Source organism: Mytilus trossulus, chromosome 7 (assembly GCF_036588685.1).
Source record: "Mytilus trossulus isolate FHL-02 chromosome 7, PNRI_Mtr1.1.1.hap1, whole genome shotgun sequence".
NCBI classification, from domain to species: domain Eukaryota; kingdom Metazoa; phylum Mollusca; class Bivalvia; order Mytilida; family Mytilidae; genus Mytilus; species Mytilus trossulus.
Window position 1 is genome coordinate 17,821,053 of NC_086379.1, and position 24,278 is coordinate 17,845,330.

General features: G+C 30.0%; 1 protein-coding gene across 3 annotated transcripts in view; it reads left to right on the top strand.

Moving 5' to 3' along the window:
* The window catches only part of LOC134724739 (BAI1-associated protein 3-like), a 136,892-nt gene that overhangs the window by 90,158 nt on the left and 22,456 nt on the right, over positions 1-24,278 (top strand). For all 3 annotated transcript variants that reach the window (XM_063587943.1, XM_063587946.1, XM_063587944.1), the window contains exons 5-11: positions 16,915-17,082; positions 18,206-18,272; positions 19,961-20,207; positions 21,244-21,288; positions 22,831-22,999; positions 23,362-23,565; positions 24,149-24,252. In XM_063587943.1, the coding sequence (XP_063444013.1) occupies positions 16,915-17,082; positions 18,206-18,272; positions 19,961-20,207; positions 21,244-21,288; positions 22,831-22,999; positions 23,362-23,565; positions 24,149-24,252 (1,004 nt within the window). The remainder of the gene's footprint in view (positions 1-16,914; positions 17,083-18,205; positions 18,273-19,960; positions 20,208-21,243; positions 21,289-22,830; positions 23,000-23,361; positions 23,566-24,148; positions 24,253-24,278) is intronic.

The following is a 24,278-nucleotide window of genomic DNA, read 5'->3' on the forward strand; positions in this document are numbered from 1 at the left end:
TGCAAAAACACATGTGGTACTACTAATATAAAACGTAAAAACTTGTAAAACAATTATGTTGTCCTAAATTGAAATCTGTATTAACATAAAAACACTCAAAATTTACAAAAACAAAATTTGTAATGTATACGACAATATTGAATTTTAAGTAGATGAACGTTTTTGGAACTGCCTGAATGATAGATTTTAGTACAAGGAGTAAACTTTTTATATATTAAAACGTTTGTAATTTTGGGTATTAGCAACCTTATGAATCAGAATAAACATAATCTGTATCTTTTAAGAGTTTAACATATTTTCATAAAAAGGGTTGATGCAAATCAATTAAATATAAGGATAAGAACCAAAATATGATACTCCATTTATCAAAACAGAATATAGAAATACTATTTAGACACCAGTCAATTTGGTTTATTTGAATCTGTATTCATGCAACTATAAACTTTACCTTAAGTTGAGATTGGCTCACATGTTTTCAACATGTTGTTCATGCAATAAATAGCAGAAAAAGTCAACATTGAAAAGTGAACAATAGCGACAATTGGAATAATCATTTCTTTGACTTATCAAGAACCCACAAATATGTACTTATACAGATAAAATGATGATATACATATATATTTTACAGCTATGGGGATATCTTGGTGTAAATTTTTTTAATAGGGCAATAAGGTATCAATAGTTCAGAAAACATGGCTATGTTTTTCTTAACATTATTTTCAAAATCAGCACTTAAACCTTATGCATACATATTAGATTTCAAAACTTGAAAGATTACGTATCAAGCATTAAATGTTTAAGGTAATAATTATAATGAAATTGTGAAAAAAAAGAGAATCCATCCTCAGTCAAAAACAATATAGTTTGTCATACTTGTTTAAGTGTTTAAAATTATTCCTCATTTGGATTATGAGATATTGTAGTCTTTCAAAATATGCATCTCGATTTAACAAACGGAAAGGAAAGATTTCATTTATATAGAATGTTTGTACAACAATTTAAAACAGTGGTATATTTACTGCTACAAATAGAATACAGCAACTTGAATTGAGAAAATACAGTTCCAGCAAAGTATTCTTGTGGTAATTTGCTTTTAAAAAAAAAGCCCACACGCCTGACGAGTGATGCATGCATATCAACTTACATATGCTCAATATGGAGGAACATCTTATTTCGTTTTTTTGTTTTTTGCGACTCGCGAAATTTTTATATTTACCATGGTTTTTAATGGGTTTTCTAGATTTGGCTTTCATTTCACAACGGTTGCTTTTTCTCAAATGCACATTTGTATGTGTATTGATGTATTAAAATTGATGAAGAATCTGAAAGTACATGATAATGTATGTCATATTGTATTTCATATGCAAACATCCTGAATATGGTCGATCAAATTGTTCCATTGTTGAATAAGATTCTTTGTCTTTTTGTTGCTCATTTCTGAATGTTCTTGTCACTTTGACAGAGACATTCATTTAAACTATGTATAAGTATTGCCGTCACCATGGTGAAATCAATTTCTTTTTTATATTGGATTATCAAATTACCTGCTTTAATCATTTTCATCGTAAGTAAGTGCATTCAAGGTTAAATATAATCCAATTATTGAATGTTATATTGCTAGTCTGGAATTTTCAGATATATCATTATGTTATAAATCTAGGTATATACATCTAATAAATCAATGTTGTCGCTATGGAATGTTGCTTTAGAATATATATATTTTTAATTTGCGAAGCAAATTTACAGATCTAACATTGTTGAATTGATGTTTAGACGAGTTTAAAATTAAATACACATATTTAAGGTGGTACCTAACACTACAGGGAGATAACTCTGTAAAATCAGCTAAACGTTTTAATTACGTTGTGTTGTTAAGGGAATATTAAGCTTCTCTATGATCAAAATAAGTGTTTGTCAAACTGCTATATAACCAGTGTAATTCTTCTGATAAAACGGTTGGTTCAAAACTTTTAAAAAATTTATATTTTTGTTAAAGGATCAAAGTTAATACTTTGTCAAAATTTCAAGAAAATTAAACGAGCCAAATTAATTTTAGTTAAAGTGTTGGTACCACCTTAAAATGTTTAGTCAAGTTATGGAATATATGTCAATGAATCATCACAAAATGTTTCTGTCAGATAATAGTTGTTCGTTCTAAAATAACCGTTTCAGTAGTAAAACCAGTGAAAAGTGTTTTGTCTCAAACAATATAATGTTTCAATTTCTAAGTATCCCCCGTGTCAAATGTTGTATTAAGTCCTAGTCAAAGATTTGCATTAAATTTCAACACTTAATTTTCCAAATAACTGAAACAAATTATAATTGACAAAAGAAAATCACTGGTTCTGAAGTCCCGGACTTCGGACAAAATCATTGACGATTTTTTACTACATTTTGAAAATAATCGACCGGAACCATCTGATGGAATGATCTACTTACAATTCCGAGGGACGGATTACATGAGATGACCCACGAGGTTTTTTTTTAAAAGAATTTGTGTTGAACAGTCTTTTTGTTATGTTTTGTATACTGCTATTTGTGCGATCGTTTCCTTATTTTCGACTCTTAAGATTGAATTCCTTTTGGTATCTTTTGCCTCTTTTGGCACATTGTTAATACTCTTCAAATAAAATTATAATACAAAACAAAACAATAAAAGATATATTGTTCTTGATAAAACAACCATCGTCACAAATATTTCACTGATACAAAATAGAGTAAAGGGCCTGACAAGACTTACATACAGTTCATAATTCATTTGATTTTTCAAAACACTTCAATAGATAGAAAAGGTGTGGAAAACAATTGTTCGAATTTAACAATTTTATGTATCTTTATGTAATGTGGTAAAAAACTAAATACAAGAAAGCGATCGAATATAATTTGAGCTGAACTTCATGTTATAACATTAACAAAATACGCAAATATTTTCTTCATAGTAATTGAAATAACTATTTCCCCTGATTATCACAGACAGTTGACAAATGAAGCCCATGTTTTAATACAATATCAATATTGCATCTATAATCATTAACAACACGTTAATGCACATTGGGAATGTTAAACACTCCAAGTTGTAAACAAATACTACAATGCAGCAATGTCACACAACAGATATGTTTACTCAGTTGTCAAGTGGCTTACAGATTGCTTTACACGGAATTTACCTTACTTTGATATTTGCATCCATCGATTTGGATTCACAGCAATATGAAACGTGGAGATGTGGAATGATTCATTGTCAGTGAGACTTTGTATCGAAGACTAAAGGTGTACGACCTTAAATCAAAGAGGGAACCCCTATGATTTGAAGAAACCTATAAATGGTATTATTATAAATTCAAACAACATAAATACCGAACTCCATGAGACTTCAACTCCGATGTCCCTTATTAAATACCAAAATTAAAAGCTCAAAAATATCAACACGATTGTTCTTTGCTTTAAACATGCTTTCATAACACACTAAAACAATATCACTTATAAATTTAACGGTCTCATTTGGTGATATAAATACAAGTGTATAAGGGTGTGATGAACAAAATGTTGTTTAAAGTTATGGTATCCAGTGATACAATGTTATTAAGAAGAGTAAGTAGTTTATTAACTGTTAAAAAAAGTTGTAAATCAATTTCTAATAAACAAACATAGTAAAATCAAAACTTCAGGAAATCACAGGAAATATATATATTAATGGGAAGGGACAGAAAGCATGAATCAACCACCATGGGATCCTATATTTAGTCAATATTATAAAAGTAATACCGAGTGAAATTCTAAACAGAAGGTCCCTAAGTAAACGGCAACACAAAAGCTCAAACACGTCAAACGAATTCTTAACAACTGTTATTTAATTGACTTGGTACAGACATTTTCTTATGAAGAAAATGGTGGATTAAACCTGGTTTTATAGCTAGCTAAACTGTTTACTTGTATGACAGTCACATGCAATAAAATTATATTGATATCGATGTGTCAGTTAAACAAACAGACATAATAAGTATTATTGTAATATAATTGGGGTACAGCAGTCAACATTTTGTTATATCACTATAAAAACAAGTAAATCTATATACAAAGATAAATAAAAAAGGCATAAAGACAAAAAATAAACGAAAGAGAAGAATACAAAAAGTATCACAAAGAAATTACCAAGCCAGGTCAAACGATATATGAAAATGTTGTTCCATAACTGATAGTCAAAATATTTTCGATTATTTAAAACATCGTGTGACTAGAAACTAATATTCGCTTTTCCACAGTTATTGAAGAAATAATGGCTAAATCAGTGTTTCTTCAAAATCATCAATTATAGTTTAATTCAACCTTAGGTTTGGCCGTTGAATTATAAAACATTTCGGTTTAAGTTGTTTAAGAAACACACAACCACATACTTCACTATTGTTTACATGTCTGTATTATATAAAAGAATTCAAATAACAATTCAAACTGACGTATATTCCTTTTTATAACTATTTGGTACATTTTAAGTTAAAATAAAATGGCAAAGTAATGGATAAGCTTCATTCGATTATACATTTAAAGGAAACAGATTTCATCTATTTTACATTTTTAAGACATAAGTGTCAAAATGAACGGCTGGCGTGTTTGTATAACTACGTTATATACGAGAAAAGCAGACAAGACCGTTTTTTTTTCTATCAAATTGATTATAATTTTCAATGACATGTTTGTACGTTAAAGCTTTTGATGCACTGAACTTACGTTTTAACTGGCATTATTTTGGTGGGAAGGGATAACAGGAATCAAAACGATGTTGGACAAAACAAAATACAATTCCGAACATCAACTTTTGGTGTTTTTTTTTCTCAAAAAAAATAAATATATGGGTGAAACGACAATATAACAGTTACGAAGCACGAAATAATTCTTACGCATAACTGTTTCTTTGAAAATATGTTAAATGTTTTGGTAATTTTGGCATTTAAAAGAAAGCTTAAGATGGTAGTATCATTATTGAACCCTTGTTGAATGTTTATTCCGTTTATTTGTATGAAATTAGTCGATCAAACCTCTTGCAAAGCTCTTATTCTTTGCCCAGCTTTTGCGATACTTTTTGATTTGTAGCTCTTCAATTTTTAAATAATTTGGATTTTTAATATTTTTCCTTAATTGTCAGTTAACAGACATTTATTGTCGAATGCTCATCTTATGCTAAAAAGAATTTTTGAGAAACGTTTGCTTATTTACGCAATTTGAGGTACAAGTATAACCCATACTATTATACTGAAGGTATAGTCTTGACATGAAATCACTTTCGCTTTAGTACAAGTTTTCCGAAATTCTCGAAGTTAATAATAAAGCAAAGGGGTCCTTTATAAGTTGTTAGATACCATTTATTTATCTTTTGATTCTTAATGAATATGTTTCCAGATGTCAGATGCCAAATTTACGATTTGTTGGCAATGTTTTAAAAAGCATTACACATGTTAAAAGCAACATACTGACACATATTATTTTTTTTAATAGATCAATACAGGTCTTCAAATATGTCTTGTTTTTCTTTTAATGCGATAAATATGTAGTTTTGGTTAGTTCTCATTGACATATTGAAGACATTTGTCATAAATGTGACATTTAGGTGAAACGTATATACTCGAAATATTTAGCCTAAAAGAAGAAACTAGTATTTATATTCCTCTATAGAAACGCATGTTAATTGGACAATCATTTGTAACTGTAGACATCAATAGTTTTATTTGATTTAATAGCAAGCTAATCAATCTCTTAAAACAAATATTAAAAACATTGCAAATTATATTCACCGCTAAAACTAATTACAGAAGTGTAAATAAAGCATAACACTATTTACATTTAAGCATCGATGGTTTATAATTAATGAATTTACTAATAAATAACTATCAATGACGAAAACAGAATGAAAGTAAGATCCATTTTTTCTGACTGTTTTTTATGGCTGTTTTCATTTATTTTATGTGTTTTTTTTACAAAGTTTCTGCATTCTACAAATGCATCAAATGCAGCACCAAGACTCTTATTTATCTTGTTATTTAGCTTTCCCTTAATGTTTATGGTCCATTCTGTAGCAAAATTTTCAAACTGCTATATTATCAAAAAATAAAATCACAAATATGCTTAACTCTGAGGTAAATTCGAAAAGGAAAATAGCAAGGATAATGAATAATAGAGATGGGCCATTTTGTACATATACCAAGGGAAAACTTTGGGCAAAGCGCTATTAATTACTGTTTCATTGCATTATATTGAAATGTTTTTTATGACAAAAAACCCAAGATATTTTTAGAAAATTCACAGATTTTGATACAGAAATTTTTGTTATGAAATTCTAAACATATGATTATTTACTTGTTTTTTCTATAACGCGCTAGCGTTTATTGTATACAAAAAGTTCTAAACAACCTTTAAATTCCAAAAAACCTCGTGCTGAATAAATAAGTTGAGTGCTATTGGTTTACAGCAATGAAAACCTCAATTTCATTTTACGACAATATTGGTTTTTTAATATGACCTAATTGTTTGTTGTTGCTATCAACAATAGTATGCCAAATTCAGTTAAAAGGTATCGCTTATCAAACTTGTTCCTTTTTTAAATTATGTTTGTTTTGAAGCATTTAATGGATGCCTAATTTGTTACTGTCTGTACATTAAGAGAACTCACATTTTCTTAGTGTTGTCTATCAATTTGTATTCAGCAACGTTAATAATACAGTGCTGGAATATTGAGTATTGAAACAGGCATTCTAAAGTACTAGTTTGTGTAATGAATTGGCGCAGGTTAAATTAAACCCTCCAAATTTATTTGTTTCATAACTTCATATCTTCGGAACCTTTTTGCTCGTCATTTATTGAAAACTATTCTCAACGTACAACTAAAGAGTCGTATAGAGACGAAAGCACCGTCTCGAAAGGATCGTGCAAAATTTGACTGTTATCAATGTCGACATGGTACAAAATGTTTATTAAATCATTATATTATCAACAATAATAATCTGATCTGGGGTTGTAAAGGAAGACAAATTAAAGTCTGTCATGACAACAATATAAGAGATATGAAATTATCACCTCATAAATGTCAACAAATTAGTAGCCAACTGAGATGCATTGATCTCCATTGTGTGAGTTACAGGAAAGTGTGGGTTGCATGGTGTGTTTTACGTTTGGTTATTTTAGTACCTATTCATAAAATAGTTGCAGGTCATCGGGTATAGAATTATTCAAACACATGAGGATTGATAACAATAACAAGAGAATTTATATTTACGTAGAAATTTTATTTAAAGAGTTTTAACAGATATTTATTTGTATTGTAGTCCTGTAATATTATGTTGTCATTTCAATGTTATATTTAACATTGCCATTAAAGTGCGGGGTTTGGCATACCACAAAACCAGGTTCAACCAACCATTTTTTCCTTTTTAAAAATGTCCTGTACCAAGTCAGGAATATGGCCATTGTTCTATTTTTGTTCGTTTCTGTGTGTGTAATACATTTTAACGTTGCGTCGTTTGTTTTCTCTTATTTTTAAGTGTAAATTCACATTGCGGTAAGACGTGTCACGGTACTTGTCTATCCCAAATTCATGTATTTGGTTTTGATGTTATATTTGTTATTCTCCTGGGATTGTGTCTGATGCTTGCTCCGTTTCTGTGTGTGTTACATTTGAGGGTTGTGTCGTTGTTCTCCTCTTTTATTTACTGCGTTTTCCACGGTTTTAGTTTGTTACCCCGATTTTGTTTTTTGTCCATGGATTTATGAGTTTGAACACCGGTTTACTACTGCGAAAAGTCCATAATCAAATAGCAAATTCAAATGATTTAACACATGAAACGAACGGAAAACAACTGTCATATTCCTGACTTGGTTTAGGCATTTTCAAATGTAGCGTATTGGGAATTTAACATAGTACAACATATATTATTATGAAAAATATAAATTCTCTCCATTACATTGTTGTTTTTTGTTATGAACTTTTTTCAATATGTCTTTTCAATTACAAAATAAATTTGAAATAATTCAGTTCTTTTCATTTCCTCTAATGAATAAACAAAAATGAATGATTTATAACATTTTAGTAGATTTGTCTCGAAAAAAACTTTTTAAATTATAGAAGCATATTTATTGCGTTGCATCATTCGGATAGATTTGGAAAAAATTCTCTAGTTCACTATGAAAAAAGATAAAAGAATCACAGAACACATTTATTTAACTGTACAATTAGTCGGAGAAAATATAGGCACACACAAAAGCGAACATAAACGAACACATATACATGTATCAAAGCTAGCTTTACATAGATAAATCACAAGTTGTGGTAGTATTAAGGATGTAAACCTTTGAAGAGCCAAACATTTTTTAGAATTAAACTTTTTTTCTTAACCTAATTTGGGTTTATAAGACGTAAAAAAAAAATGATGATTTTCCAATTTTTCATCAATTTTTACCTATTTTGGGGCTATTATCGTGAAAAAAAATCAATGTTCCAAAATTAAACTTTGTTAATACTTTAAATAAAGATGGACCTTTCTAAATAAATTTAACTTAAAAAAAATATAGGTAGGTGTTAATACAAGAAAGTTTTATCATAATTTGATGCTTTTTTTGTGTCAAATAAGCCATATTGTTATTTTTGTAAATTTGTGATTTTTCTCAGCTTTGAGAACAAAATGCATATTATTTCAACTTTTGTTTGTTATAAATGATTGAACAAATACATTTCTAAAATTTGAAAAGACAAAAATGATGTATCAGATGTATATGATTCTCGTAAAATCTTTTTTTCTACCCCTCATTCATTTTCTCAAAATTTTGGCTTAAAAATACTGACTTGATTGGGAGTTAAATTTGAAAACTGGATTATTCAAAAACTATCATTGTAAATACACTTTTTTTCTCAGAGTTATGTTTGATAATAATATTTTTAAAATTCATTGATATCTTGTATCACATGTATTGAAAATAATTCCAGAACGAGATTTGAACGAGACTGACACGTCAGAAGAATATATCCTTTATCTTATTTTAAGTTAACAAAACTCTTCCACATTGCATACCTTTACTAATATTCGGAAAACTCCTGATCCGGCCAGCCACCATAGTCAATGTATATTCATAGAGTTGGAGAATCAATTGAAATATTCAGACGAACTATTATTATGGCTTTTAAGATAACAAAGTAGAAAATAACTTCTATTGGAAAGTCAATAAGTCTATAGTTTGTCCTTGATTTCAGTTTTATTTTTCATTACTAAAGACGACTGCGTTAACTTTTAATAAACATTTTTAGCTTTTATAGTGGAAAGGGATGAGTCTTGATTCATTTCTATTTTTATTGTATATCTCAGTAAAGTTATTGCCATTGTGTCTACAAATTTAATTGAGTAATCAACATACATTCTGATATGATATAAAATCTGTTTAGAAAGAATACTGGATTATAGAATAAATCATTATCAAAATACAGAAATTATCAACGTGTGAATGACTAAAATAAGAACCCAAAACCAATATAAATTTACTTTCACGGCAATTGCCTCTTTTTATTTTCTTTCTTTTTTTTTATATGTTGGCTTTACATTTTAAAGTTTTTGTTTTTAACTCTTTTTTTTTTTTATGTCCGACGCATATTTCAAGACTGAACTTCATCTGGAACCCTTTGAACTAAGTTAATTATGTAGCAAATAGGGCCAAGTGCATTAGGCACTGAATATCCTATACATAAAGCAGTTCATTTTTATCAGTTGGTTTTTTAAAAAGACAAAAAAAAATCTTTATAGATACCAGGATTTTAACTTAGTATACCAGGATTTTAACTTAGTATTTGCGCCAGACGCGCATTTCATCTAGAAAAGACTAACAGTGACGCTCGAATAACAAAAGCTAAATTAAGTACAAAGTTGAAGATCATTGGCGATAAAACAAAATCCTAAAAGTTTTGCCAAATACAGCTATTGTATATATTCCTGAGGTAGAAAAGCCTTGGTATTTCAAAAAATTAAAGTTTTGTTATCAATAAATGTATGATTATCACTAATTCAACGATCATTCATGTCAACACAATAGTGCTGACTACTGGGTTGGTGATATCATCGGGGAATAACGGCTCCACTAGCAGTGACTTCGACCCAGTGGTTGTAAAAGAACCTCATCATATATACAAGGATTGACATTTAGTATTCTCACCAGACGCACGTTTCGCCTACAAAAGCTTCATCATTGACACAGTATATCATGGTCATAGCAGAAAATATCACACATTATTTTTTTACATTTAGTATCAAATAACTCATCATAGATACCAGGACTAAATTAAGTATATACGCCAGACTCATCAGTGAAGCTAAAATTCAAAAAAGTTAAAAAGGCCAAAATAAAATACGAAGTTGAAGAGCATTGAAAACAAAAATTACTAAACGTTTTGCCAAATACAGCTAAGGTAATCTATGCCTGATGTACAAAAACCTTAGTTTTTCAAAAAAATCTGTTAACAGTAAATTTATAGATATAACCGTATCAATGACAATTCATGTGAGCACAAAAAGTGCTGACTACTGGGCTTGTGATACCCTCGGGGAAATAAATCGACCCAGTGGTTGTAAATAACCTCATCATAGATACCAGGAAATAGTTGTTACGGTCAAATGTAACATGTGTAAATCTGTCCTCTACACAATTTAAAAAAAGAAGTACAATTTCAGTTCCAACTTGTTTTAAGTCCTATAATTCATGAAAGTTGCAAAAAAATCCATGGCCACTAAAAATTCGTTACCACAAATTATTTAAAACCTTTACTGAATTCATGGATCAAATATTTGATTTGCAAGTTTGGCTGTATCAGTGAAAACATATTTCAAACGGGATACCACATCCTAATTTTACGATGATTGCCCTGGAAGTTGAAACAGTTTGGATACAGTTATCAGTCCTTTAAATACACTTATTTTAAAAGGATACCTATTCAACACTGTAATTAGATCTATAAATATGGTTAAATTGCAAATAGTATTGATTTTGTTAAAAGTAAATTAAAATCAATTGTTTTTTATACACAAATGCACCTTAACATTGACAGTGCGCAATCTCATGCCTTTCTCTTACTGTTAATAACGTCTTTACACAAAATCCGTTGGATGCTGGATGTGTACGGGTTTATATTAAAGTATAAGATACATATATATTAATTATTGTATTAGCTACATTGACTTTGAACAAGTTGACAGTAACTGGGCGTCACTGATGAGTCTTTTGTAGACGAAACGCGCATCTGGTGTACTAAATTATAATCCTGCTACCTTTGATAACTAACTGCCAGTTTATTTAGGACTGTTATCAGTGAAGTCTTTGATGTTATGGATGATGGACGAATAATTACCCTGCCCAATTACCCTGACTGTATTTTTGTTTGATTTATTTTTTTTGTTTTTTTTTCTGCTTTATATCGGTCTGATGAGTAACAAATAATTTTATTTCTTTTTTTTATATAATGATACTGATATATGTGTACGTTCATTCGTTCCTTCGTTCATACGAACGTTCTGTAGATCTTATTTTATTAATTATTTGAAACGAAAAATGTATGACAGCCGAATCTTTTGATACATGTATTTTCAAAAACTTATCAGAATGGTCAGTTTACCCTTCCGGAGCACCTGAGATCACCCCTAGTTTTTGGTGGGGTTGGTGTTGTTTATTTTTTAGTTTTCTATGTTGCACCATGTGAAATATTGTTTTCTGTTTGTCATTTTCATTTTTAGCCATGGAGTTGTCAGTTTGTTTTAGATTTACGAGTTTGACTGTCCCTTTGGTATCTTTCGTCCCCCTTTTTTAAAAAGAAAAGTTACTTTTAACATATAAAACATAATACATGCTTTGTTGTAAACTTTCATGCATTAAATAAAGCTCCAAATTATGAACAAGCATGTGATAACAATCGAGACGTAAATCTCAAAAATGAATATATTGTGAGTGTTCACCTGTACCCGTTGTTCTCAGCTATAATAGTCGGATTGTTTCGTTGAAAAAGTATTAATAAATGAATTGATACTAAAAATATACAATGACAATTATTTTCGAAAAAAAAGATTGATATAGAAATAATGTGTCTGTCCTTTAATATTTCAAATTGTCTTTGTGGAAACTACATGTATCTGAAAAAAACATTTACCTCGTTATTCCCAATCGCACATCAACATGACCATTTTGGTATAATATTCTTTTAAAAGTGGGGCTCAGTACAAATAAAAAACTTTAAAACGATTTATAATTCGAATAGCAGTCATTAAACATCGCGTTCACTTTGCTTAATTGTTATATTTTATGGAAATCCGAAACTAACCATATAAATTCTTTTTAGCGAGTAATTTCAGCGTAATTGTTCTGCTTGGTCTGTTATTTATTTTATTTTTGCATCCAAACTACAAATGTACGGTTCGAACACACTGTGATTGATCTTTGATGTAAGATTTGCGTTAACATACTTGAAATGACATAGCACATAAAAAATTGTTGTGTATGCTGAATCATATATTTCCCCTATAAATAACATAAAAAAATAACATAACAGTCTCTTTAATAACAGTGCTTTACTGTACATAATATAGCAAATTTTGTATGACAATGGTATAACTTTAGCTGACTAGTTCGGCGCCAAATTGAGCTGTTTGTCGGTAAAAAGGATCGTATTTTATAGAATGTATTAGTATTAAATGCATTGTGGGTAATAGCGATAAAAGTTCTACTTAAGGGATGTGATATAATCATCACGTATGCTCTTTAGGTTTTTTCGTGTACGATACATGATTGGTATATTTCTTCCTTCTAACATTAAATAAACTAACAACAATAACTTCGAGTTCACATGTTAAATTTAAACATTTTGGTTGAACATTTTCCTTATGGTTCATGTCAAATGAATCGTTCAGACGAGTATTGGTCTGATGAGTAACAAATAATTTTATTTCTTTTTTTTATGTAATGATACTAATATATGTCTACGTTCATTAGTTCCTTCGTTCATACGAACGTTCTTTAGATCTTATTTTATTAATTATTTGAAACGAAAAATGTATGACAGCCGAAATATTTTGATACATGTATTTTCAAAAAACCTTATCAGAATGGTCGGTTTATAAAAAGAAAAGTTACTTTTAACATATAAAACATAATACATGCTTTGTTGTGAACTTTTATGCATAAAATAAAGCTCCAAATTATGAACAAGCATGTGATAACAATCGAGACGTAAATCTCATAAATAAATATATTGTAAGTGTTCACCTGTACCCGTTATTCACAGCTATAATAGTCGGATTGTTTCGTTGAAAAAGTAATAATGATTGAATTGATACTAAAAATATACAATGACAATTATTTTCGACAAAAGATTGACATAGAGATAATGTGTCTGTCCAGTTATATTTCAAATTGTCTTTGTTGAAACTACATGCATCTTAAAAAAAGCGTTTACCTCGTTATTCCAGATCTCAATCGCACATCAACATAACCATTTTGGTATAATATTCTTTTAAAAGTGGGGCTCAGTACAAATAAAAACCTTTAAAACGATTTATAATTCGAATAGCAGTCATTAAACATCGCGTTCACTCTACTTAATTGTTTTATTTTATGGAAATCCGAAACTAACCATATAAATTGTTTGTAGCGAGTAATTTCAGCGTAATTGTTCTGCTTGGTCTGTTATTTATTTTATTTTTGCATCCAAACTACGGTTCGAACACACTGTGATTGATCTTTGATTTAAGATTTGCGTAAACATACTTAAAATGACATAGCACTTACAAAATTGTTGTGTATGCTGAATCATATATTTCCCCTATAAATAACATAAAAAAAAAACATAACAGTCTCTTTAATAACAGTGCTTTACTGTACATAAAAAAGCAAATCTTGTATGACAATTGCATAACTTTAGCTGATTAGTTCGGCGCCAAATTGAGCTGTTTGTCGGTATAAAGGATCGTATTTTATAGAATGTATTAGTATTAAATGCATTGTGGGTAATAGCGATAATAGTTCTACTTAAGGGATGTGATATAATCATCACGTTTGCTCTTTAGGTTTATCGTGTACGATACATGATTGGTATATTTCTTCCTTCTAACATTAAATAAACTAACAACAATAACTTCGAGTTCAGATGTTAATTTAAAACATTTTGGTTGAACATTTTCCTTATGGTTAATGTCAAATGAATCGTTCAGACGAGTAAAGCGCTGTGAACATTTGCATTCTCATAAAGCATTCTTTATTTGTTTGCGTGTAAATGTAGTTGTTAGCAATGCATGCATTATGTGCGTATATCTGTGTGTTTGTTAAACTGAAAAATCTCCTTATTTGAAAATACAATATGAGCTCTAGTCAAGTCTTCCTATTAAGAAGAACAAATAAGTTTGATTTTATTATCTCTTTAACCGGAATTATGTTCCTCAAAAATGTTTTTCATGTATAATTATCTTTTATCTTTTACTGCCAATTATGCAAATGCAATTTATTTATTGACTTTGGAAAATCGGTCGCAGTCAAGCTGCGTACAGGAAACTTTCATTTTAACATTTTTAACTAATAATTAATGATACGTTAACTAACAGTTCATCTGTCTGTTCTTGTTTCCGAGCTCTGTGTGCTTATAATGTGACGACTGCATGCAGTTTTTTGAACAAATGTTACGTCGATTTAATCCCTGCAAAAAAAACTTTTTTGTTAGCTTTGATTGAATGATTCCCTAGAGTTCAAACTGCCGTGAAATAACATATTGATGATCTCATGTTATATATCGAATGTCAAACAATGACAGGATATAAGCATTAGGTTGATTACAAGTCAAGTTGTCGGCATTCTCAACATGTGACTGATCTGTCTGATAACCTTACAGCATGGAACAGGCTAATAACAAGAGTTTTTTTTTCTAGAACTCGACATGACAATGGTATCTGTCTTATATCAAAATTTTGCTTCAATCCTAGAATATCAATTTTGAAATGTCAGAAATTAATTACAAAAAAAAGTCTGGTGCATTTGTTTATGACCTTTATTTTGCTCTAACACAAACTCGTTTCCCGATCTGTAGTTATAAATTTTGAACTTTCAAACAGATTTTTAAATATTGAATATTCTACAAAAGTATTCCAATTGTATGGTATTATAGCTTCTAGTAGTATGGCCAATATCACAAATATGTCAAAATAATATAAATGATGACTTCAAGCCGATGTGGTAGCAATACAAAGTCTCTTTACTAATATCATTGAATAATTTAAGAGTTTATTGCTTAATATTTTTAGTACCACCAATAAAAATATGTATTATTAATAATATCCAAACCACAATCTATTTGTATCTTATAGAAAAGTACCAATATTATGAAGAACAATAACATTAGATCTCCTATCCTATTAACATTAGTGTACAAAGTGTGGAATATTAATCTCCATGGAAAGTTAAAGCACGACATCCACATTAAAATTCATCAAATGAGGAATTTTAATGTGGATGTCGTGCTTTAACTTTCCATGGAGATTAATATTCCACACTTTGTACACTAATGTTAATAGGATAGGAGACCTAATGTTATTGTTCTTCATAATATTGGTACTTATCTAAGAATATAATTTCAATCTATCAATTTCCAAACATCAGCTTCATTCTATTGAGTTGGCTTGAGAGATTTGGATGTCAGTGAGTACATGCGGAAACACAAATATAGTATCCAATTTGTTATAACAATGACAACTTATGAGTGAAAGAAATATCATGAAATATGATACTTAATTTTAATACTAATAGTAAGCTGGATTATACATAAACTTTATGAATGTATCATTTGATCTTGTTCATTACCACTGCAATAATTTGTCTTTGAATTTTAAAAGGATTTAGGAAAAAGGTTAACAAAGGTACCAGGATTATGATTTAATACGACAAACGCGCGTTTCGTCTACATAAGACTAATAAGTGAAGGCATATATGTCTATTTGAATTCAAGAGACTTAGTTTTCAAAATAATTGTTAAACCATTTCCAGTACAAAAATAAAGAATTTGCATCTTCCTAAGAAATCAAACTTGTCCAAAATTAAATTATCACAATACAACGGAAATAATAAATCTTGGGATCTATTTTTCCTTTAATCTACGTCACTAGGACCCTAGTGGATAGATGTGTCGTTGGTAGTCATATCACTTCTTCCTCTCTATATTTAACTGCAGCGCATTAATACCATATATGCCTTTATTTAGGAAGTGTTCGCAGCCAAAACCTGTTCATTTCCTATTAAATTAAAGTAATTTACAGAATTTTGTAATTGCATACATTTTATTTAGTAAGAGAGTGACATTTACCACCTGAGATCATTTTGATTGCGTTCATTTACACATATAGATAAAATAAATACCATTCAAAAGCTTACTTGCTTTTCAGAGTTGTCTAATTAGCAATCATACCACATCTTCTTTTTATAGCTATATTTTTTGTTTCATTTCTATTTTATTTATTATATATAGTTGCATAAATGTACGCCACTAGGGCTTTTATATGTGATTGCCTAATTCGCAAAACAGATGAAAGTAGGCTTTCAAATGATATTCAATATAATAGTGGTAGATGGTTGATATGTAAATACAAAATTCTTAACTAAAACGCTTTTCGAAATGTATATCACCTAAACTAATTTTTATGAATTAAAAATACAAATTGTTATGACTTATCTTCTAATCTATCCTGTATTTTGTACACTACTGTTTGTCGAATGATCTTTTATTTTTAGCCATGGCGTTTTTATCGACCTATGAGTTATAAAGTCACTCTGGTATGTTTTGCCTCTCTTCTAGATCTCTTCTTTAAGAGATAAAAATGAAAATTATGAAACGTTATTGATTAATATGTTACTCATTTATTTCAGTTTGAGCTGTTATACATAGAGGTTTTGTACACATTAAAACACAAGATTGGAACAACTACGGGCGGGCACCTACCTTATATTCAAGATCTCTACCAGTATGCGCAAGAGTCGTTCAGAATTACTCCTGAGGATCATGCAAGATTGTTAGCTAAGGCCACAGAAGAAAAGGTTTGTGAGACTTGTTGCAAGAACCAAAATGTAGTTCTAACATTTTGATAGACCGTTCTTCAGACGTATAATGTATTTATATATAAATATATATTTATATTGAAAGGCATGCATATCTATTGCCTTATCCGTCAAATAAAAAGCATATATTAAAAACGATAATAAAAGCCTGTTCCGGGCAGCATGATGACTATATCTTGAACAAGAAAATAAGTATTTTAGCAAATTTTAAAAATAAAACTGAAACAAAGATACCGAACTCAAAGGAAAATTCAAACATATCAAATAGCAAATCATAGATCAAACACATCAAACGAATGAACACAGACTGTTAAGATATGCAATGGTTATGGTTTGCTAAAACTACAGACGCGATATATTAGTTAACCCATTCTGATCGCAACAGATCTTGCAAGATGAAATTATACAGTTTCCCATTCATTTTTTTCAGATTTATCAACTTTATGAATCGAAATAATTCATTGAAGGCATGCTTTATGCTCATGTTATCATGGGTAGGCATGCTATTTGACCCTTTGTTAAAATGTTTTGTACCAAGTCAGGAGGAATATGGCAGTTGTTATCACATATTTCGTTGCTATGTGTGTATACGTTTGTTTTTGAAACAGTTCAGTGTTTCTATTGTTCTGTTTTATTTTTTCTAATTTTTTTGGTCCACTCTCATAGATGAAATTTTTTCTTAAGTTTATGATTGTGACACGCAGTTGTATAAACTACTAGTAAATCAATTAATGACTATTGAACAGCGGTATACTACTATTATCTTTATTTTAAACTCGTAAACACTCACAATAAAATATCGACTAATTTATAATTTAAAAACTGTAGCTATATACGAAATATTAAGAGATATTCAGTTGGAGCACATCAGAAAAGAATGGTATATACTTCATTTGCGATAATAAGAACAACAACTAAAGCAAATACAAACAACATAAATAGCATAAGTGATATTAAGTTTCTACATCACAACTCGGTAGTCAAATAATTTGCTATTTCTGTCTTAAAAGTATATCGGCTTTAATTTGTACAGACACACTGAAAACATCAACTTCTTTTAAATGAAATAATAATCGCAAATATCTACATTTATATCTTCCAGCCACCCATTGTGATCCTTAACGTCACGGTACTCAAGGCAAGAGATTTGGAAGCCAAAGATGCTGATGGTAAATATAAATATGTTATGAGTTATGTTTTTCACATTCCGTCCATAAAATGTATAACGAAAAACATTAATTCAGGTCGACAGAAATGAAATACAATAGATTTGTACTTCATTATGTTCAGTATATACAACTACAGTACAATTAAGATCAATATTGGAACAGTTGTTTACATCTCTTATTGTTGTGGGTACATAAATGGCTCTTTCAGGCAAAATTCCGCCTTTAAAGAGTAGGTATTTCGTTCTTTTAGTTGTGTCTGAAATTATAGAATTCATATTATCAAACAAGCATGGCAAACACATATTTGAAATCAAACTTTATGAACATTCAATTATATCGATATTGTTATTTTCAACCTCAACAATTAATTTGCCTTCATGATAGTTCATCTGTAACTTCATACTTCATACTTCAAACCTACATATTTCAATATTGACGATAGATATTTAAATGTTTTACACGCAAGATTAAGAAACAAATGCAGTGCCCTGAACATAGATCTTTATCATACAAATATTAAAACTAACGCAATGTGTCAATGTGGTTATTTATACGAAAATGCCCAACATTATTTCCTCTCGTGTAAAAATTATACAGTGCAAAGGAATACCTTATTTTTTGAACTTAGAAAAGAAAATATACCTACCGACTTTGAAAATTTAATGTACGGCAATGCTTTGTTTACTATTAACATAAACAGGCTAATTTTTATAAAAGTGCAGAATTATATTAAAGAGACCAATCACTTTTCATAGTTTATAGACATTATGGTTAAATATATACCAATAACAATGTTATTACTTTTTGTTGACTTCGAATGAAATTGTTAATTTTTTTCCTAAGGCATGGATCATCAATTTGATTTTAGTATATAATTCATCAGTTGACAACAACAATTTAACTTATTTGTTTAAAATACAGTAAAAACTTACCTTTTGAGGGAATATTTATTCCAAGATTAAAACAACCTACCAGGTAGGTCTATCATAAACATTTACGGTCAACTCGACTTTTAGAAATAGATGAGCCATGTCGTTTAACTTGTGTCTAATCCTATTGTCAATGTTTTTGGACAATAAAATATGTTTAAACTATCTGTAACTTCAATAATACACATGTTAAATAAATTTAAGGAATGCAAATGATATATTACGCATTTCACACGCATTTATGCAATATGAAAATTAGGACAAATAGTTTGACTATATACCCCATTTTCAGTAAATTTAGAGAAATCGGTCGGTGATTACGGTTGTTAAGTACTCTCTACTTTCTTTTATATACCTTGTCTGCACTTGTTATAACCTGTGGTTCATGTTCTATTGTTGAGGACTGCCGTTTGACTGCAAAAATTATCTAGGCTTTTTTGTTGATTGAATTCTTCCCTTCAATATTTAATATCTATGCAGTAAATTAAGGAAAAGTACGATATAACGTTAGATGTGATGCACTTTTTCTCGTTTTCAAAATACCCCAGCAAATCTTTATGGTCGATTTATAGATAACATTTTCATCAAAAGAAATGAACTATGTTCCGATGTTTCCTTTTTTGTATCGGAACATTCTATAAACATATGGTACATAAATTTAAGAACTTGCCTTTCCTTCCTTTTTACCTCTCACCACATGACAAAATGTTGGCTGTAGCTGAAAACATACTAATTGTACCTAGTTTGGATTTGTTTTAGGATTCAGTGACCCGTATTGTATGGGAGGAATCGTTCCTGGAAGAAGGTTGAATGAAAATGAGTCTGATCAGGGTGTCTTCTCAGATGAAGATGAACACTTGGAAAGAAGGAAGAGTGGTAGAAAGTTCTCGTTAACTGGAAAGAAAAAGGACAGATCCGCACGAAATTTGGTCCCCGCTCGTCTTATCAGAACAACACACGTTGTACCAAATACGGTCAATCCAGAATGGAATGAGAAATTTAGATTGTAAGTTATATCTCAAAAGTCGCGAAACGCCAGATATAAGACAATTCCTTGCACTTGTTTTCAATTTGAGCTGAAACAGTTAAGTTGATCTTATCCGGTCTTCTAAGACCGGACAATATATAATTTAAACATGTTCAGCGTTTAAGTCTTTTCACAGAAAAAAAAACATACACAAAGATTTATCTAGTTTTTGTCTTGGAAACTGTGGTCATTAATTATCTTTTCAGAATTTTAATAGTTTTCAATAGTTTTTAGAAGGTGAGCTTTTATTTGTACTCAAGTCAGTCGGGACAGTAAGAAAAAAAATCAGTTCCGGATCACTCAGGTGTAAATGTATATGTATAGATAATATACTTACGTACGATGACCTACAGCTGCTTATTTCCGTTGTATATGGTCTCTTGTGGAGGTTTGTATTAAGGTACCTTGCTGGCAAACTTTAAGTTATATTGTACATAGTCTTTGTCTAATAAATTTATTATTAATTTTTGAAAAAAAAGAGTCTGAAATAGGATTTCGAAAATAAACTGGTTCCTCTGTCATTCCAAGACATTGCATTAAATATCTGAATAATTTGCCTGTTTGTTTTTTATCTAATATTTCATTGCATCATCACAAATGGAAGACGCATTTATAAATAAAGTTAAACTACGAATCAAGACTCTCTAAATATTTCACTCTTCATATATATGAATGATGCATGTAGGGTATATGGCGCAATCGACAAAACAACAGAAAAGAATTTAAAAGAGTAAGTCATGATCCTTAAGCCCAGATAAATGGTTTCAACTTGGTCTTCAGCATCAATGTATTGCCTAAAACATCATGATGTTAATTAATAATAGTGTTAAAACGTTTATAATTTTCAATTTGTATAGGTTTTTTTTTTAATAATATTTGGATTTGAACTATTCAAATGACAGAAATCAATTGTGTGTATTGTATGTATTGACTATTGCGTTTTGAACGATTAATTATGATAACGAAGCATTCACCTCAAATGATTATTTAAAACATTTTGTTCATCTGTTTACAGTGATCTTGAAGACGTGAACACGGACCGTTTGCATTTAGATATCTGGTAAGAACAATATAGTTTGATTAAAACACAATTTTACATTCTCAAAACCTGCCAACCTTCAGGGTTTATAGGTGGTGTTCTTTAATGAGAGAGGTTGACATGCATTTTGAAATTCTTTAATTTATAAACAGAATACCACAAAACATGCATTGAAAGTAAATGGATATTTAAGCACATTTATACTCAATCAAAACATAAGAGGTAAGATAACCAATAGCAACGGGATATGATAAAAAAATATGTCTTAAAACATATAACCATAAAGACCATGTAATTAATGTTGCAATATATTTTTATATTAGCCCTAAATGAAAGTAATCACGAAAGAGTAATTACTTGGGGATATTGATTTTATCTAATTTATATTTTCTTCATTGCCCGCAATACCTGCGGGAATATATATTTTTATATTCATATTAAACATCTAAAATATCGCATGTGCTGTAGATATTGCTAGTAAAATGTTCATCGTTAATATAATTATTTCAAACTTTTCTACCTTTACAACCCCAGTTTACGATTTTATCTACCAGTGTTAGACCCTGTTTTGATATGGGTCATAAAAAATGTCAACGAAAATTAAATTAAAAATCAGTCAAAATTAATTTTGTGCGCTCAAAGGTTATCTTTTTTTAGGATTCAACGTCGTTGTTAACCCCACACATGTAATTCTCATAGATGTATAGATTTATACTACGACTTTAAAGGACCTAAAAGGAATAGTAAGATACAGTTTGAACCACCGTTTTAGAAATAATTCATCGGATATTTTAAAAAGGAAACAAAAAGTAAGTTAAGTAATATCCTCCGAAACTTGTAAACTATAAACAGTGACATTATAAACACCCAGTCATAGGGAAAATGTAACGTTATTAAATATCGATCGAGAAACGAATTACAATTGTAACTTTAAAGACACTTAAAGAAATAACAGTATTGCAATGTTTTTTTAGTAGATAAACAACTATGTGATATTTTGCTAATATATATATTTGACGTGGCACATGCAAAAAAAAGGTAGCGAGAAGATCATGAATTGCTATAAAAGTGCTAACCATGTTTTGAACTGTAAGGCATTATCATTTCAGAGATCATGATGACGAAGTATCGGTATTCGATGCTGCTAACACACTTGCTTTAAATGTAAAGTTTCATTATTTCAGGATCATGATGACGAAGATTCGGTATTTGATGCTGCCGAGACACTTGTTTTAAACTGTAAAGAATGATCATTTCAGGGATCATGACGACGAAGTGTCGGTATTCGATGCTGCCAAGACACTTGTTTTAAACTGTAAAGCATTATCATTTCAGGGATCATGATGACGAAGTGTCGGTATTTTATCCTGTCAAGACACTTGTTTTAAACTGTAAAACATTATCATGTCAGGGATCATGACGACGATGTTTCGGTATTCGATGCTGCCAAGACACTCGTTTTAAACTGTAAAGCCTTATCAATTCAGGGATCATGATGACGAAGTTTCAGTATTCGATGCTACCAAGACATTTGTTTTAAACTTGAAAGCATTATCATTTCAGGGATCATGATGACGAAGTTTCGGTATTCGATGCTGCCAAAACACTCAATGAGGTCCAGAGTCTACGAGGTTTAGGACGATTTTTCAAACAAGTTGCACAATCAGCAAGAACATCAAAAGGGAGTGGAAGTGTTGATGATTTTCTTGGATGTATAGACCACCCTTTGAAGGTATGTTGAGGTAGAATTATATTAACAGTAGATATATTGCCAAATTTAGAGTAATTTTGAATTTCTTCAACAAACATTTTAAACGACACAATATCCATCGTAGATAGCGGATCTTTAATGGTTTAACAATGGTAAACATAACACGGCATGAGTGACCGACTAACCGTAAATTGACAATTCAAACAACTAGAGTGAGCGTTCTAAATGTATGCACACAATCCGATTTTGCACGAAAGGGCTTATCGTTTGATATCACTAACTATTGTCGTTTCTGCACTTAATGAAAACACTTAAGTACAAAAGAAGACTTTATAAAGAAAAATAATTGTTTTGAAAGTCAATGATTATGTTGTGCATTAAAGGACATACCATCAACTGGAGTCGAAGAATGGTACAAACTAGAGGGTCGATCGTCAAAATCTTCAATTCAAGGAGATATTAAACTGATGTTAAGTTTAGCCACCAGGGAGGATCGTGGATTAGACGAGGATGATAATTGGACAGATGTAAGACAACACGAAGACCTAATCAGTGTCTTTATTCAGCACGAAATATCTAAATCACATGTAAGTTTCCTTTGTTTGTATGGAGAAAATGTGTAGGAAATGCTCCGATAGTTTATCTTCTTTATTTTAATAAGGAAAAAGAGAGGCGAAAAATGCCAAAAAGACATTCAAACTCAAGTTTAAGTCGAAAATAACTAATATCACCATAGCAAAAACAATTACAGACCAACAATAGTACCAAAAACACACCACTTAAAACAAGCAAAATAAACCACATCTAGAAAACTGCTTTTGATGTCAGGTGCTTCGGAAGCGTAAGGCACAAAGTAGGAAATAAACGAATATCATTCAATATAAATGGCGTCCATACATGTGATTATTAAAAACAAGGAACCTGCTTATCTAGGGTTTAAATCTTAGAGTTCCAATTTTTTTAAACCAGGTGTTTTTATATCATACAATACGCTACTGGTTGTCTGAATTTCCGAAGTTAATACAAGCATCTGAAATCGTTTTCATCTTTCATCAAAGTGATATGTTTTATTTTGTTCATTTAAATAGACTTTCCCTTTTTGAATTTAACTTTCAGTTCGAATTTTTATTTATACATTTTATATATATTTATATATATATATATATACAGGAGCAACCTCTGAAATGGAATGGTGAATTATCAAAAGCTGCGGAGACTATTCTTCATCAGCATGCAATACAAGGGGACATAACTGCTGTTCAACAAGCAGTTTGGTATGTTAACATCAATTTGTACAATC